The sequence below is a fragment of the Engystomops pustulosus genome, chromosome 6, assembly GCF_040894005.1.
Source record: "Engystomops pustulosus chromosome 6, aEngPut4.maternal, whole genome shotgun sequence".
Lineage (NCBI taxonomy): Eukaryota > Metazoa > Chordata > Amphibia > Anura > Leptodactylidae > Engystomops > Engystomops pustulosus.
The window spans coordinates 61,559,541-61,577,534 of NC_092416.1; the positions used below are offsets into that span (position 1 = coordinate 61,559,541).

Genomic DNA, 17,994 nt, shown 5'->3' on the forward strand with positions numbered 1-17,994 from the left:
TGGTAGAAAGAATAAACTGGAGCCCATGGTAACCAATCAAATCACACCTCTTATTTCTCATATTTGAACAGTTCATTTTTGGATAAGAGCTGCAATCTTATTGGTCATTTTAAAAAATTCTGCCCTTTTCCCCGATACATTTTTCCATCTGTGTTGTAACAGAATGTATGCCTGAAAATATTAATACAAAGTAAATCTTACATAAAAAAGAAAATGTCTCCAGTTGCTCAGTGCCATATGATGTGGAACTCATGATATTCCCTGCTGCGGTCTCAGTGGAGAGTCTAGGATTGAATTATTCAAGCTTGAGTAAATTATTGATATATGACCTTTTGTTGGAATGCTACATACTTCTTAATATGCGCTTGATGTTCTTAATTTTCCATGAGGATTAAGCCGCGGGTCAGCGTGTTTATTGTAACTTTTATGCATTCATTGCAAGGTTACGCATTCAACAGATTTAACATCTGCACATCAAAAAGGAGACAATGTGGCCTCTTATTTGGGCTTCTGTTGCCCAGATTTAACAGGTAAACAGGGGATGGACAAAACAACTCAAACACCCCTATTTGTATACATACAGGCTAAATTCTTCCTAAGGAAATTGCAAACACCGGCACAAATCACTTAGTACTTACATGGACGCGACTCTGCCAGCTAGAGAAAGAAGAAAGAAGACAGAAAAAGAAGAGAGAAAAGGAGCAGTCGAGAATTTTTCCAAATTTTCACCAAATTTCTGATTTTCCCATAGATAAATGCAAAACATACCACCAAAATTTTTCAACTAAAATGAAGTACAAAGTGTCACGAAAAAGCTATTTTAAAAGCACTTTGATATGTTAAAGCAGTACAGCGTATTAATGAGGGGGCGGGATTAGGGGTGGTGACTGCCAAACTTCATGCCTGGCTATGGAGTTTGAGGGCGGTCCAGGGAAAAGGCGGCACCTGGGACCCCCCTCATGAATACGCCCTACTGCTTACAGTGCGGTGCGTCGTTTTCTATTGTACAGCGCGGCAGTGTTTGCTAGTGGTATCGGAAGTTTCGAATAACACTAGCAGTGTAAAACTGCTGCCTCTGAGAAGGCGTTAGGAGCTGCTTACTTTAGTAACCAGCTCCTAGTGCTGATTTTACAGGTGACAGGTCCTCTTTAAGAGACATAAAAAACATAATATAGTAATAAACATATCCAATCCACTGCACCTGTTGTACTCCTTCTATGCACAGTATCTTCAATAAAAATGATTTACCCATAGACATGTCTAATCCACACTGCACCAAAGAATGGACCATCACATTAGATTATGTGTTGGTGGTGCCCCATTAGTTGTTGATAGCTCTTGGTTTGCTTGGTTTCTTCTAGAGATTTAAAGGACACCTGTCATCAGGTCTCTGCCACTAGTCCTGTCACTACTACCTGTTGGAGCAGCTCACAAGGATCCATCCCAGCCTTTATCTAGTTATTTCATACATTAACCATTATAAAATCTTTTCTTTATTATGTAAATGAGGCTGGTCACATGGTCAGAGGCAGTGATGTCACCCCTGTTCCCCCTCCCCCTGCTCATGTCTGTGTGTAATGTATAGCAATGCATAGTTAGTGTCTGTGCTGCATCTGCTGACATGCTGCATCCTCCTAATACACAGAGACACAGACATCAGCTACACAAGTACCTGACATGTTCTGCTATAACATGGCTGCCTGGAGCTGTTGTATCTCTCCTATACACACACACAGGCTGCAGGGGGCATGGCCAGCAGTAAGCACATGTAACAGCCATTACACCGTTATACCTCACAAATTGTAGAGGCTGTCAGTCAAGCACTGTGGCTGTACCTCCCACTCATGAATAAGCCGGACAGCTTGAATATGCTAATGACTCATTGGACATTTCACAGGTCATTTGCATACAGCTTTAGGACCTCGTTGCTTAGGTTTGTAGGCATGTAGAGGGACAATGAAGGGATAGAGGCAATGCTCTCTAATGGCAGTTTATGAAAATCTATTTAGATTAGGGGGGTTATTTTGCATGACGGGTTCTCTTTAAGATATTTTATTGGATGTCCATCGATTTTTCTTCTTTTTTTTTTGGACACAATCATGTTGTGCTTATTAGGTCTGTACTGGGTTTTCCACTACAGCATGTTTAGTATTAAAGAAAATGCCAGGTATATCCCATAACATCTAGGGGCCATGGTAATGCCAAGAAGTAGCAGTCACTTTTTTACATTCTTGCTTCCATCATGGAAAAAAAAATTTAGGGGCAATTGTACAGGAGTTTGCCAGGAATCTAATGGGCCAGGTGGGAAAAAACAATGGCTACCTTCCCACACCGGCTCTCGGTTCACTAGCGTTTTCAGGTCTGCGTTCAACTACGTTCTTTTCAGCTTTGCTTTTTTCGGACTGGTTTTTCAGACTTTAAAAAGGCTGCATATTTTCTGAAGCAGCAATACAAGTGTGGAGATACAGCTTAAAATATAACTTATAACTAATCAATTTTAATAAAATTGGGGGATTACCCTCATATATAAAATGGTGCAAACATAGACCGCTAGATAGATCCACTGACTAGGAGTTGTGGGCTAGGCTATATAGCCCAAGAATCTAAAATGGAATTAGCACAATAAATAAGTAGCGCTGGTAAGGCAAAATCAAACCTTCCAATGTTTCTTCTTGATAACCCGTGAAGTCTTCTCAAGGGTATTGACTATATACGTGTATAAAATAAATATAAATACACATATATAACAGATGGAAGACAAATGAGACACAAGGGACAGGAAAGAGGCAAACAGATACGGGGGTTTGTAAATAGATGTACCATCAGGGGAAATGTATTGCCCATAAAGGGTAAACAAATAATAATGACAATATGGCCAAAAAAATACTAGAAATATATCTTTATATCCAAAAAAAGCAGTACAGCTCCAAGGACAAAATTGCTTGTGTGCCCTCAAGGGAATGTCAAATGTAGTAAGAGCAAGATCCCTTCCCTGGTCGCCTGACATATCATGATAATGTACATCCTGTGACTGTCATTTGTGAATTTTATGGAGCCATTGTCCTCTTTATTAAGGTTTCTGGGAGTGCTGGATATAGCAAGCGCTGCTTCCTTGGTTCTTTCCATAACCCCTGTACAGCTCAGTATGTGAGAAGTCTCTTCTCCTACACAGTAATTGTATTTAATGAGCTTGCAGTTATTTTAGAAGCGTTTCATTTGTAAAAGCCACAACCACATTCAAAACAGCTTTGAAAAATTGTTTGATTTTGTCCCCATAGTGAGGTAGCCTTCACTGTTCTGCTGTATCTTTCAATGAAGTCAATGTAAAAGGAATGCTCATCCATTAGTACAGGCAGTACTTTAGAAAGTAAAGCATCCAGAGAGCTTCACAAGAGGTCACATTGGGCAGAGAGGTCCTTCTCTACTTAAGGGTCATCTGTAAGTTGGGTGTCCTTAAGTCGGGGACAGTCTGTATATATTGTCCTTCCCCTGACCAGGCCTTCAGCACAATTGCAATGGCCCAGTCCTTGTATAAGGTGTGACCCAAGAACCTTGGCTTAGCGTTCCACCCTACCTAAGAGGAGAAAAAGTTACCTACACACGATGAGGAAATCCAATCTTTATATCGTGTTTGGTTATTTCAGTATTCTAGGGAGAGTAAGTAGGCTGCAATACCAAAACCAGCCCACTAGTAAATGTGGTGCTATTTCTGGGAGACACAAAGCAAGTTCTTGTAACCTAGGAAACTTTTTCCGCACAAATCATTTTCTTGGTAAAAACCCAGAGAGATAAAAGGAGCAATTACAGCCACATATCCAAGCCAACAAGGATGTGCTGTACTTTTCCAACTCCTTCTTAGAGATCCCAGAGCAAACATCTTAGAAAATGGTAACATTAGACGCTTCAGATTTGTTTACCCTGACGACCTCTCACAAGGACCCACGTGGACTGTGGTTTCTAAGTACATAGATCAACAACAACAAAAAACATACCTAACCTATGCAAATAAACGCTTTCTGTTAAAGGAAACCTACCACTTGTAGTGGCAGGTTTCCGATGGAAATACCGGGCACCAGCTCAGGGTGAGCTGGTGCCGGAGCTTATTTTAGTTAGTGTTTTAAACCGCGGTATCGCGGTTTAAAACACTTTTTAAACGCTATAGCCGGCGCAGGCAGGTACGCGCTCGGCGCTTACCGTGCGCGCGGCTATATAGGAAGTGAATGAGAGCCGCGTGCACGGTAAGCGCCGAGCGCGTACCTGCCTGCGCCGGCTATAAAGTTTAAAAAGTGTTTTAAACCGCGATACCGCGGTTTAAAACACTAACTAAAATAAGCTCCGGCACCAGCTCACCCTGAGCTGGTGCCCGGTATTGCCATCGGAAACCTGCCACTACAAGTGGTAGGTTTCCTTTAAATCTATAAATCTTCATAATGAAGGCAGCCGGTCCCTTAGCACACAGTCGTGACAGAAGAGCCCAATCTGCCAACTGGCCAAGCTGTCCACATGACATCTTATGAGACTCATCCAATCACTGATCACTCCCAGGTTTGTTGTGATGACAGAAGGGTTACGTCTAGAATGGTGCGGCTCTTGGTAGGTCCTCCCTTCACTAACTCCATTCATTAGTGAGGAGTTGGAGAATCTCCATTCTATATAGTCCTATAAAGGCTAGAATAGAGTTGCTTACAGTGGCTTCCCATAGAAACGCCATTCTAGCAGCCTCACTACAGAACAAGCTTCAGTAATATTTAAAGTATTACCTGTAAGAAATGAGGGGATTTAGACCAACACCAAGCAAAATGGAGCAACTGCATTCTTTTGTAAATATCACCGTCTTTGGTATTTTTTTTTTCACTGCAAGGAATATTTCCCTAGGAATTACAAGCCTGTACAGCTCTTTGAATGTGAAAAGTAAAACGTTATGGCTTTTGTAACGTAGATAGTAAGAAATAGAAAAGCAACTAATGCAGAAAGGGTAAAAAAAACCCTCCATTGATTTACTCTCTGCAAACCCCAAATCATGTGTAAATGCTTCCTCTGCCTTTAGTCCTTCTTAACTAACACCCCATGAAATAACATGATTACCCTTCCAATAGCCCCTGTAATATATAGTTCCATGTAATAATATCACTACTCTCCCTAAATCTCCCTGTAACATAAAGGCCCATGTAAAAACATCACTGCCCTTCGATGTATCCCCCTCTTACTATATACACATGTAGTCAGCCGCCTCTCCTATACCCAGTCCTGCACTCCCTCCATATACACACATGTAGTCAGCCCCCTCTCCTATACCCTGTCCTGCCCTCCCTCCATATACACACATGTAGTCATCCACCACTCCTATACCTGGTCCTGCCCTCCCACCATATACACACACATGTAGTCATCCCTCTCTCCTATACCCAGCCCTGCCCTCCCTCCATATACACACATGTAGTCAGCCCCCTCTCCTATACCCTGTCCTGCCCTCCCACCATATACACACACATGTAGTCATCCCTCTCTCCTATACCCAGCCCTGCCCTCCCTCCATATACACACATGTAGCCAGCCCCCTCTCCTATACCCAGCCCTGCCCTCCCTCCATATACACACATGTAGTCCTCCCCCTCTCCTATACCCAGTCCTGCACTCCCTCCATATACACACATGTAGTCCTCAACCTCTCCTATACCCAGTCCTGCCCTCCCTCCATATACACACATGTAGTCCTCAACCTCTCCTATACCCAGTCCTGCACTCCCTCCATATACACACATGTAGTCATCCCCCTCTCCTATACCTGGCCCTGCACTCTCTCCATATACACACATGTAGTCATCCCCCTCCCCTATACCCAGTCCTGCCCTCCCTCCATATACACACATGTAGTCCTCAACCTCTCCTATACCCAGTCCTGCACTCTCTCCATATACACACATGTAGTCCTCCACCTCTCCTATACCCAGTCCTACACTCCCTCCATATACACACATGTAGTCATCCCCCTCTCCTATACCTGGCCCTGCACTCTCTCCATATACACACATGTAGTCCTCCACCTCTCCTATACACAGTCCTGCCCTCCCTCCATATACACACATGTAGTCCTCCACCTCTTCTATACCCAGTCCTGCCCTCCCTCCATATACACACATGTAGTCCTCCACCTCTCCTATACACAGTCCTGCCCTCCCTCCATATACACACATGTAGTCCTCCACCTCTTCTATACCCAGTCCTGCACTCTCTCCATATACATACATGTAGCCATCCACCTCTCCTATACCTGGTCCTGTACTCTCTCCATATACACACATGTAGTCACCCCCCTCTCCTATACCTAGTCTTGCACTCTCTTTATATGCACACTGTAGTCATCCCCCTCTCCTATACCAAGTCCTTCCCTCCCTCCATATACACACATGTAGTCATCCCCCTCTCCAATATATACTGAGCAGGCAGTCTGCTGAGTGACAGTCACACCGAGTCCTTGCATCCAATCCCAGAAGCTGCTCTCCTCCTCCCATCTCCTCCCTGTAATCACCGCTGCTGCTTCCTGTAAAGTATGAAGCCCCCCCCCCCCTCGCCAGAGGCCCCGCCCCTTCCCGTGACATCGTTCCTCCCGGTGCAGCTCCATTCTAGCTTCGGCTGTTGCTGTGACAGAACCGGTTCCGAGGTTCTCAGAGTCCCCGCTGGTGTCATGTGAGTGTGTAAGGGTCCTGTGTGAGGGGCTGGGCGGGATATTTATCGGGGTGTGGAGAGTCACTGACTTGTATAGACTTCTATCACTACTTGTGTGGCTCCACCCTTAACCCTGTGTTGTCTGCTAATACTTCTCTAACTTCCCGGTCTGGCCCCTGTGTCCGTATTGTGGTGACGTTTTGCTTCTTTTCTCCCCCTCTGTGCAGCCCTGGGGGAGGTGGGGACTTGTGTTAGGAGATATTTCGGGTGACAGCATGACCCATAGACTGACCTGGAGGTCCCTGCGCATACACATGGGTGCTGCATTTAAGTTTATGTCCTTATTCATCCATCACCATTGTTTATGTGGTAATTACCAAAGTCGCATGATGTCAAATGTTTACCGCCATGAAGCCGATTGCATGATGGGAAATAACGTACATTATGGTTTTGGTGTATGCGCTGCCGATCTCTCCTACCTCAGGTCGCTTTCACACGATGCGTTGCGTTTTTTCAATGTGCTTTTGACGCATTCAAAAGGCTTCAACTTTGGTCACATACTGAGGTTACATTTCTTTTTAGAAAATGCAGTGGACACGGAATATAACCTTGGCATGAAGCCTTTTGAATGCGTCAATAACGCATCAAAAAACGTGACTCAACGCATCGTGTGAATGCGCCCTCAGGCTACCTGGACCCATTCACATGACAGTGTCTTTTCCTGATCCATGTGGAGGGTGTAGAAGACTAAGAGGGGGTCCTATTCCTGCCCATTAAAGTCAATGGGAACATGACTATGGGTGCCACACAGGTGTCATTCTTGTGCTCTCTGTATGTGCGGATCAGTTTTTAAGGTCCTGTGACCTTATAGGGATAGGGAACATGTAGTGACCTCATTTGAACATCTTCCCCCTCTTCCCCCCCCCCCCCAAAAAAAAAGTATGACACGGACTGTTTTTGCGGTTATACGGTTCAGCAATGTAGTACACACTGATTACAGGCCGTAAATACAGACCACAGATTCATTGGAAACTTAATGTCAGATCCCGTGGACCAGGCACAGTGCAGTGGATGGGAGTCCTTGCATCATAGTGAGTCCTTGCCAGACAAATGGCAGCACCAACATGATTGCAGTTGTTACAATCAGTCAGCGGCAGTCGGAGTCCTTGCATCCAATATCATTCTGATGCAAGGACTCCCATCCACTGCCCTGGGCTCTGTCTGTTAGATCTGACGAGCAGATGCATCTGTTTCCCTGGATTGAGGATTGTCTTTTGCTAAGGATCAGCTTCTTTACAGTGGTTGATAATTACATGCCTTTTCTAGTTTTTGGTAAGTTAAGGGTTTGATCCAGAGTAATAATCTCTCAACTATTCACAGGATCTGGGACGAGCTTCCGGTTGTTTGGATCACCACCATTCACAGGAGCATTAGTCTCCTGTCCAAATATTCAATGAAGTGATGGATATACATGTGTATTACTTTAAATTCTGTAGGGCTGAGGCTACATGAATATCAACATAGTTTGTCTGTGTTACCCATTGCTTTAATGGATGGCACAAGGACAAATGCTTTTCTATGGGCTCATACACACAGCTATGGTTTCCACGGCTGTGTGGTCCAGCATCCCGGACTGGAAATGTTGGAGCTGGATGGAGCAGGACATATTCTTACCCATGTTCTCAGCTTGTGCAGTCTTTTCTACTGAGAGTGGACTTCACCCAATGAGAGCGCATAGGTTACAAACAACTACACGTGAGTCCGTTGTATGTAGCCCGATTTGTATAAGCGTGAGGTCAGACGTGCCGCTTTGTCTGCATACGCAAACGCAGACAAAGCCACACCCACTGCGGCGGCCTGATCGCATCAGCGTTTCTATGGAAATGCTTACGATCAGGAACGAGCCGCCGGTGTGTTGCATTAAATTACCGCAAAACACCGGCAGCTCGTTCCCGATCGCAAGCGTTTCCATAGAACCGCCTGCTACGATCAACTACTGAAGTAAACGCAATTTTCAATAGGTGATCGTAGAAGGAGTCTGTGCGGCACATTTACCACTAGCACAAAATGCAGTAGCCTGTTTAGTGTGCAGTGGACGCCAGTGGATTCAGGATTTCTGGCGCACGTTTTGCATGAATCTGGCGCCCCCTGCACAGCTCTGACAGAGTTCACCAACTTTGTTTGGTGCACCTTTAACATGGGGCGTGTAACAAAATTCTGTCAGACTTTGCATGTAAAATCTGGTGCACGGTCTGGTGCCTCCTAATTTGTGTTGCATGAAGACTAGTGAAGCTGTGCCAAAAAAGTGTTGCATGGGACACCACAGTGGTGCGGACACTTCTGAGCCCTAAAAACACTTCTGAGCACCTAAAAGAATGTGCAAAGCTTTTAGTAAATGTGCCCCTGTGTTTTGCCATCAGACGCTTTTCCCATAACTTGCATTGGTTGTCTAGATAATCCTCTGGAAGCTAAGCCATCTGAACTCTAGACTGACGTGTTGTAGCAAACTATGTGGAGAATGCTGTTAGGTTTATCTCAATTAGATTCTATTGTAACAGACCCTCAGCGACGAGAAGTATACGCAGGAATAGTTTCTGTTCAGAGAATAAGCAGGCCTGTTGATAATGGAAACGAAAGGAATCACAAGGCAAATGATGTCTACCAAACTTCTATTGTCAGTGGATGTGTATATTGTCAGGACATCTATAGTAACCATAGACGTTCCTCGTTAGAGGGCAGAGACGTATGAATGTAAGAATTTCTGCTGGGATTGTGTTTCCTAAGCTAAACTGTTTCTAAATTGATTTTTAAAGCATTTATAGTTACTATGTCCTTAATTTTATAATATTCACGAGTGAGTATAAGTTTTTATCATCAGGGTCTTCTCCATCTAATCCGACGGTCACTCCAAAACATTCTCCTTTTTTATGTATCCAGAGTTCCGATAATTTCCGATGTGAAGTAGAAAAAATAAAAATATACACACAGATGACCCCTCTGCCCACTGTGACCTCTGGTGAAGCTCTCTGGATGTTACTATAGCCCCAGATTGCAATAATCAGCTGGAAGGTGTCTGTAATGAAGCTTTATTGATAATCCTGGGTTCCATGTCAGCACAAAATCTTGAAAATCCAATTGTCACTGGAAGAAAAAAAATATTTTGTCTGGAACTACAATTATAAAATATACAGTTCTGACTTATAATAATAATAATAATATTAATCATTGTTTATATAGTCCACTCAGATTACACATCGCTGCACAAAGCATGACAAATCGGTCCCTGTCTCCATGGGGCTCACAATATAGACAACCTACCAGTATGTTTTGGAGTGTGGGAGGAAACCTGGGGACCTGGAGGAAACCCACACAAACACGGAGAGAACATACAAACTCTTTGCAGATGTTGCCCTGGGTGGGACTAGAACCCAGGACTCCAGCGCTGCAAGGCAGAAGTGCTACTCGATCAGCCACCGTGCTGCCCATCTGATTTACATACAAATTCAATTTAAGGACAAACTTAAAGAACCCATCTTGTAAGTAACCCAGGGATTGTATGTGCATATATTTTACCTTGATTAATAAATAGGCTGCAAAATCACTTATTTGCCACAGTGGGAGACCTCACTTGAACTTCCCATAAATGGGGGGGGGGGTCCTGCCCCTGCATAAAAAGAGCAGAACGTCACTTGTGTGCCCTGCTGTTTAGTTCATGTGTAATCCGCTTCTCACTTTATACAGGTGGTGGAGAAGAGCATTGCCTCCTGGCCCAGGATGTGCTCCACCCTTGGTTATATGTGATTTCTGGCTGATATCTCTGACCCTGTGACTATATGTCCTATTGACCCTGTGATTCACACTTCCTGTGTAATCGTTGTCACAGACTTTTAGACTGGGTAACTTTTACAGTGTAGATGTAGTTTGGGGGCTGCAGCATTATATTGCTTGTACAATGAGCAGGACATGGGTTGTGGCCTCCCAGTAAGTGGATGCATGAGGCTGTAGATAAGAGGTCAGCTGCCTGGCTCTCACGTGCCTGTCACTATAGCGGGAGCCTGCTGAATGTAGCGGCTGCTTCTCACCAGGCGTCCTCACATGAGCCGCACCACAACCCCCATCATTATGGCTAGTCTTTTATCTGTCACGTTAGATATTTAGAAATAATACAAGCAATCTAATATATCTAATCCCACAGCATCGGCTAACATGGAAACAAAGACCAGAACTTGAGTATTGCAGGTGTGTATGGTGTCACTGATGGCTAAAAGATGTGACTTCCATGAATCAGCCCATAGGATCACTGATGCTCTTGGGGAATATTAACAAACCTTTCTAGTTTGATTCCACAGAGGAGCTACTGAAACTCACATAGCAGAATAAGAAAAATTAAAAATGCAGGGTTGCACACCGGCATCCACATGGCTTTATAGCGATTCGGCAACATGCACAGATCTTCATCAGACTTCCATGTTTTGTAAGGGAAGCTTCCGTTTTTAGTTGGCCTTTAAATTTGGATTGTACGAGGGTGGTTCAATAAGTACCCGTGCTAGAAATGAAGACACCAATTTTTCTACATTTTTTTAAATTTATTTTTCAACATTTTTAAAACCCATTTAGACCCTTTTAGAAAGATGCCCTTCTCCCAATGTTCCTGCAGTTTTTTAACCCCTTCAAAAATAGGATTTGTCAAACTCTCCATAATACGCCTCTGTCTCAGCGATGACCTCCTCGTTTGAGCTAAATGTTTCCCGGGAGCCGTTCCTTCATGTTAGGGAACAAGAAAAAGTCGCAGGGAGCCAGATCGGGTGAGAACTTTTTAGAGGTTCGGTACACACTAGGCCCGGGGAAGGAATGTATGAAAAGTCTTCCTAGCTATACTAGTAGAGCTTCACAGCCATAACTAGTTGCTCGGGGCATAAAGCTGCCTGATTGGCTGCTCTGTAGCCCATCAAGCAATGTGTCTGGGTAAGGCAGAGCTGCCAAACGGAGGACGCCTTTCCTAAAGTTGGGGATTTCTAGCGCTGAGGGTTTTGCTGATAAAAAAAGAGGGTGATATGGGCACCCTTGCTTAGTACTCCTAGCTAAGGTAAAGGGTTGGGACATAATACCCTGGGGCTAGAATATAGAAGTTGCACCGATTTCCTAAAATTAGAACTCTGACTTACTATCTCTACCACTGCTTATATGTACTCCCGCTCAACGCCATCAAAAGCTTTCCCTGCATCCAGTGAGAGAACGGATTGTTCACCCACATTTTCTGGCCGTGGACTAAGGAACAATCAGTGTAAATTAATTCACGTAAATCTATTGGGCATGAAGCCTGATTGGTCATAGTGGAGCAGCCCAGTTATTGCACCCATTAAGCATGTTGCTAAAATCTTAGCCAATACTTTAAAATCAGCAGGCAGGAGGGAAATGGGCCTGCGAGGGCGCGTTCACACGATCCGCTAGTGTCGCTAGCACACAGGGGGTGGGGCTCGGGCCGATCGCATATGCGTTTCCCTTCCCAGTGGAACACTTCCAGCAGTTACGGCAAAAGCATCTCCTTCAGTTCCTTACAGGTTTCTAAAGTGAGAGCATTTAAAGGGAACCTGTCAGTACATTTGCACATATACCGCCAGTGACAGGCTCCTATAGAACTCTAATAACTGACTGACACCCTTCTTATAGCTAAAAATAGTTCCGCTTACATCCACATAAATCACCTTTTATCTTGCATCACCTGGCATCAGAGGGGCATGTCCTGCTTGGACGGCCCCTCCCATCTAATCCTCCCCATGCTGCCTCACTGGTCACAGTTCATGTGACCAGAGTGACATCTCAGGTACTTTAGCATCTTAATAATAGCAAACTGTACCCCATCAGACCACATGAAGTCACAGCTGCCTCCATGGACTTCTACTCCTTTCCATCTTCCATGTTTGCTATTCTTAGAAAGCTAAAGGACCTGTAATGATGTCACTGGTCACTTGTCATGAATGTAACACAAGGCACCGTGGAAAAAATCTGCCCCTATATTTCCCATCTGTACATAGAGCCTTATGTCTGTAGTGGAATATTAGCAAACGGTCCAGAGCTGTCAGTCAGAATAATGGGGTGTGGTTCACTGACAGCCTGAGAGAGAGAAGAGTCACAGATACCAGACATGAGTCACAAAAGTTAATTTGCATGTCAGAAAAATATCTGTAATTAAGGTACAGTGCCCCACTGGTAGGTAATTTTAGGTGATATGGGGAGGACTTGTAACCCTTAATCAGCAGGCATTGTTAGTCAAGGTGGTCAAAAGCAGGTCCTCTTTAAGCCAGTCACTTTATTTTGAAGTGTCTAAAGCCCCCCTAGCTCTTCTGATATTGGTGTGTCCAAGGCCTCTTTGTGCACATCAAGTGATGGTAAACTACTGCAGGTAGTTTTGTGTGATCTAGAATACACGTCCTGATACAATTTGTTGATCTGGAGGTTACAGTATGAAGTTTGCTAGTGATGATCTGCTTAAAGGGGTATTCTCGTCTGGGCATTCACATTCAGTTTGATAAATCTGCCATATATAAACATTTCTTCAATTAGATGTTATTAAAAATAATGTTCCTGTGTGAAGATAATTTCTCATAAATGTAGTGATTTTGTCCCTTAGAAACGAGATAGCTTCCTCGGATACGGCCACCTCTGCTGGAGGGATTGCCCAAAGAAACAAAAGGTTATTGTATATGAAATGTTCTGGAGTTACTACACGTCGCACAGCCGTCCTGTGGTAATGATTGTTGAATCCAGGAGGTCAGGCAGGACTCTATAGCGTAAGTCTGGCCACTGCTGCCAGAGTGTGACGTGGTCGTATCCGAGGAAGCTATCTGGTTTCTAAGGGACCAAATCATTGAAGAAATGTTTATATATAACAGATTAGTGAAACTGAATGTGAGTGCCCAGACGAGAATACCCCTTTAATGGTATTCAGTTACATGTAATATGTGGCCCCACAGATTGAGGAATTATTTGTAGTGGCCAGTAGGTGGTCTACACTCTCCCTTCAGTAAAGTAGTGGTGTTTGGCATTTATTCACCACCTGTTGTAGTAAATGTTCTTGTTTCTAGCCAGTTATGTTTAGTATCCTCGGAGTACCCCGGAGATGAGTAGCCTTAGACATTATACACATTGTCACCAAAAACCTCTACATTTCTGTCTTAAATTCTGGGGCATTGTTGGACATTGGAAGTCAGTATGGAAGCCATAGTTTACCGATTATGAATCAGTTCTCCAATGTCCAAACTGGGGATGTGGCTGCCTAATAGCGATTGTATGATGTAAGGAGTTCCCGCTTCTACACTATACAGCAGTGCCTAGTAAATACACAGTTACTACATGTAAGGTGAAGAAGCAGGAACTCCTTACATCATACATTAGGTAATGAGTCCCATCCCCAGCAATGATGTTGGTCTGGAACACAAGACGATGTGTCTACCACACTGGTGTAATCCTGCCACTAGGCTGTTAATGCTCAATGGTTTGTAGGTCTTGTAAATTATACATTGCTCATTAGTATGTATGTACGCTGTAAATTATACAGAGGTCCTAGACACTACATGGCTACTGCCCATCCCTCTTTCTGCGCAGTGTCTGCTGGAGGTTCCCTCTTTTCTCTCTGCTCGTGGTACAATACATGGAAGTGGTCAGTCACCTCCAGCTAGGAAGGGAAGTAGTCCATGGGGAAATGCGGAAGAGGACAATGACAGCAGATAACATAATGAGCAGTGCTAGCTGGCAGTGGAGACGGTACAGGCGGTCCCCTACTTAAGAACACTCAAATTACAGACAACCCCTAGTTACAAATGGACCTCTGGTAATTGGTAATTTTCTCTACTTTAGCCATAGGCTACAGTAAACAGCTACTGAAGTTACTAAACAGTTACTAAAGGCGTCTGTAATGAATATTTATTGTAAATCCTGGTTCTGATGACAACCCAACATCTTTAAAATCCAATTGTCACAGAGACAAAAGAAAAATTTGTCTGGTTACAATTATAAAATATACAGTTCCCACTAAAATGAGATCTGTGTCATGTTGAAGTTACATGGTAGCTGTGTCTGCTGACAGCTTTTCCTGTGCAGTGCAGCTTTTGTCATGACGCAGCAGAGATGTCTCCTGTTTACATCAGGAATGGAGGGAGTATTCATGATGCCAGGTTACAGCACTTCCCTGTGAACCATGTGGATCATTTCCAGGGAAATTCCTGACATTGATTTCTACAAGCCTTTTTTGGCACAGTCACATAGGAGATTTGCTTTGTGCTGACCTCTAGTGGTCACTTATTGAATTGCAATACAGATAGGAAGGAAATGGTAGATTTCCTTTGTGTTGTGAACCGAACCTTCAGAATGCTGTAGCTACGCTGATTCGGAAACATATCTTGTTTAGTCCCTGAATTGAGTGTTTTTGCTCAAAAAACAATGATAAAGTTCATGATCTTGGGAAAGCTGGGTTGCATGCTGGCTGTCTACATAAAACATTAAATTGGATAACTCCTATACAGCAGCTGGGGGCAGTGATGGATTACTTCTGCCTGTCCAGGACAACACAGTGAATACAGTGTTCTCTACTTATACTGGGTCTGACAAGGCTTAAGCAGTGCATAATTGGGGTAAGAGGAGGAGCGCCAGGGCAGCCACATGAGGGAGAGAGCCTCTATCTCTTTATAATAGTTTTTTTGGCAAAACTACTCGGTTCAGGGATTAAACCAGATATGATCCTGCATTGGTGTAGCTACAGCATTCTCAAGGTATGTTTGCTTCATAATGCAGTAAATCAATTGGTAGATTTCCTTTAAAGTTCTAATGATGTTGCAGCTCACATTCACATATTCCATGTCTGGATTCTTTGTGGGGTCAGCTCCTAAAACCTTAGGACAAGCTGTACGGATAGAGTTGTACTAATAAAGGTGTACCAAGAGTGTAGAGAGATGCACCGCTAGATCTCCATTTTCTCTGACAGCAGTTGTGACAGCGGGAAGTACGTATAGCCTGGCTTCTGTGGCAATTACTTTGGAAACTCTCCTGTATCTTCACTTTGACATATATGTTTGGCATCAGAGTAGGACTAGAACTAATTTGTGACTGGTGAACCAAAAGGAGCGTGATGTCGGCTAAAAGGGGCAAAAAATGCTGACTTTTCGGCACCAACTAATGTATCCAGAGTTATCGTCCAGCAGCTGACACTAGATACATCTAGTGCAATTTAAAGGGAAACTTGGCCTAATAAACCACTACCAGAATATTGTCAAGCAGCTTAAGATTATCTAGTTTTTTTTTTTCTTTCATGATCCAGTGTGGTGATATCATCTAGAAAATCAACTTGGAAGTGAGCGGTAAATTGGATGTATAAAGTCAAGGTGGTGGAGAGTTCAACACTGAAGTCAAGGTGGGGAGCTCTGAACGCCTCCTCTGTCTTGGAAATCATTGAGATCTGATTAGTGATGTGGTGATGTGTTAGTGATGTGTCTGGATGCCAGATCATCAATTACAGTGATGAGGCTTTCTGAGGCAGGGAAAGCTTGACTTCTGTTTTAAAATCTCCACCTCCTTGACTTTATGCAACCAGTTTACATCTCCCTTCAAAGTAGATTTTCTGGATGATGCCACCACACTGGGTCATGAAAGAAACCTGATGTGGAAGGTGTTAAGCTGCTTGACAACATACTGGTAGTGGTTTATTACCGTATTTTCCGCCCTATACGGCGCACCGGACTATAAGGCGCATTAGTCCGATGCGCCTTATATATGTAATAATTCCATATATAAGGCGCATCGGACTATAAGGCGCGGGGTCCGGGGGCGTGGCGGAGGTCCGGGGGCGGAGCGGAGACCCGACGGGACGCCACGCCGAGACGCGACGGGGAACGCGGGGAAGGTGAGGGGGAGGTGGAGGAGGGCAGCGGACCATACTTACATAGGTCCCCGCTACCGGAGACAGCAGATCTCCAGCGGGAACTGCAGACCACGCGGCAGAAGTTGTTCGTGCTGCGTGGTCTGCAGTTCCCGCTGGAGATCTGCTGTCTCCGGTAGCGGGGACCTATGTAAGTATGGTCCGCTGCCCAGCGCCATACATAGGGCGCACCGGACTATAAGGCGCACTTTGGATTTCCACGGAAATCCAAGGCTTTTAAGTGCGCCTTATAGTCCGGAAAATACGGTAGGTCAATTTCTGCTGACCGGTTCCCTTTAAGCCTGTTTTGAGCGTCTTACCATATTTTTTGGACATAATAAGGCACACAAAAAATCCTTTGATTTTCTCAGAAATCAAAGGTGCGCCTTATAGTCCAATGCGCCTTATATATGAACCGTACTTAGACAACAGCTGCCTTGAACTGTGCACAGGTCTGCCACCTGGTGGTCATTCATCCTTATAATCAGGTGCGCCTTATAATCCGGTGCGCCTTATATATGAACCTAGGCATTTTAGCAGGAATTTGATGGTGCGCCTTATAGTCCGAAAAATATGTTACTTTTAAACACACTTTATCAGATTTATAAACCGTATCATATTCTACACCAGATCTTTAACAGTGGCTAAAACCTTATTCTGGACACTGAAACTATTTGGGTGCTGCCATATTCTGAAAGCAATTTTCTTCCCTCTAACTGGGTCAGTAACTAAAGATGATTCATACGCATCAGATGCCGGCTGTTTTATACGGCTAATACTTGCTGACCACTTCTGGGTTTTGAAAATATCCCTGCCCCCAGAATGTCCAGGACAAGAGGAACGCATCCTGTTCCTCCACATTCATGATAACTGTGTCAGTGCTGCTGTTCTGCTGGGAAGGAGGGACTCCTTGTATTATGGTGCAAGGAATCCTGTCTTTTAGCACTGTCTGTATGGGAATGAATTAAAAATAATCACCAAATTGATCTGGTGTGCAGTGACCTTCTTCTGTGAAGGGCAGGGGGTGGTAATAGGAGGAGCCCCTAATAACCACTTGGATGTAGCCAGCCTCATTGACCTCATTGCAACATTTACATTGTATTTTAACATTTTATCACTATTATAATTTTAAGTCCTTTTTAACTAGTTTGTGGAGTACTTTACTATATCCCCAACATTTCAGTAGCTCTAGTATGTAATGGACGTTAGCAGGGGTATTGGAGGGCACTATAAATTACTTTATCTCCTTGAGCAACTATGGTGATAAAGGGTATTTTTATATTTACCAAAGATTTTCTTAGAATCTTTGCCTGTTCACTGTGTGATTAGATACGGAAGGTATATAGGCTGTAACGTTGTGTACAAAGCTGCTATTTGTGTACGCAGGGGTCCCGGGTCGCACAGGGAGGGATCACAGG

General features: G+C 44.0%; 1 protein-coding gene across 1 annotated transcript in view; it reads left to right on the forward strand.

Annotated features, from left to right (window-relative positions):
* Positions 1 to 6,535: 6,535 nt before the first annotated feature.
* VAMP3 (vesicle associated membrane protein 3) overlaps positions 6,536 to 17,994 on the forward strand; it is a 31,035-nt gene continuing 19,576 nt past the window's right edge. Inside the window, exon 1 of the mRNA XM_072156298.1 lies at positions 6,536 to 6,687. Coding sequence (XP_072012399.1) covers positions 6,551 to 6,687 — 137 coding nt within the window. The 5' untranslated portion in view covers positions 6,536 to 6,550. The remainder of the gene's footprint in view (positions 6,688 to 17,994) is intronic.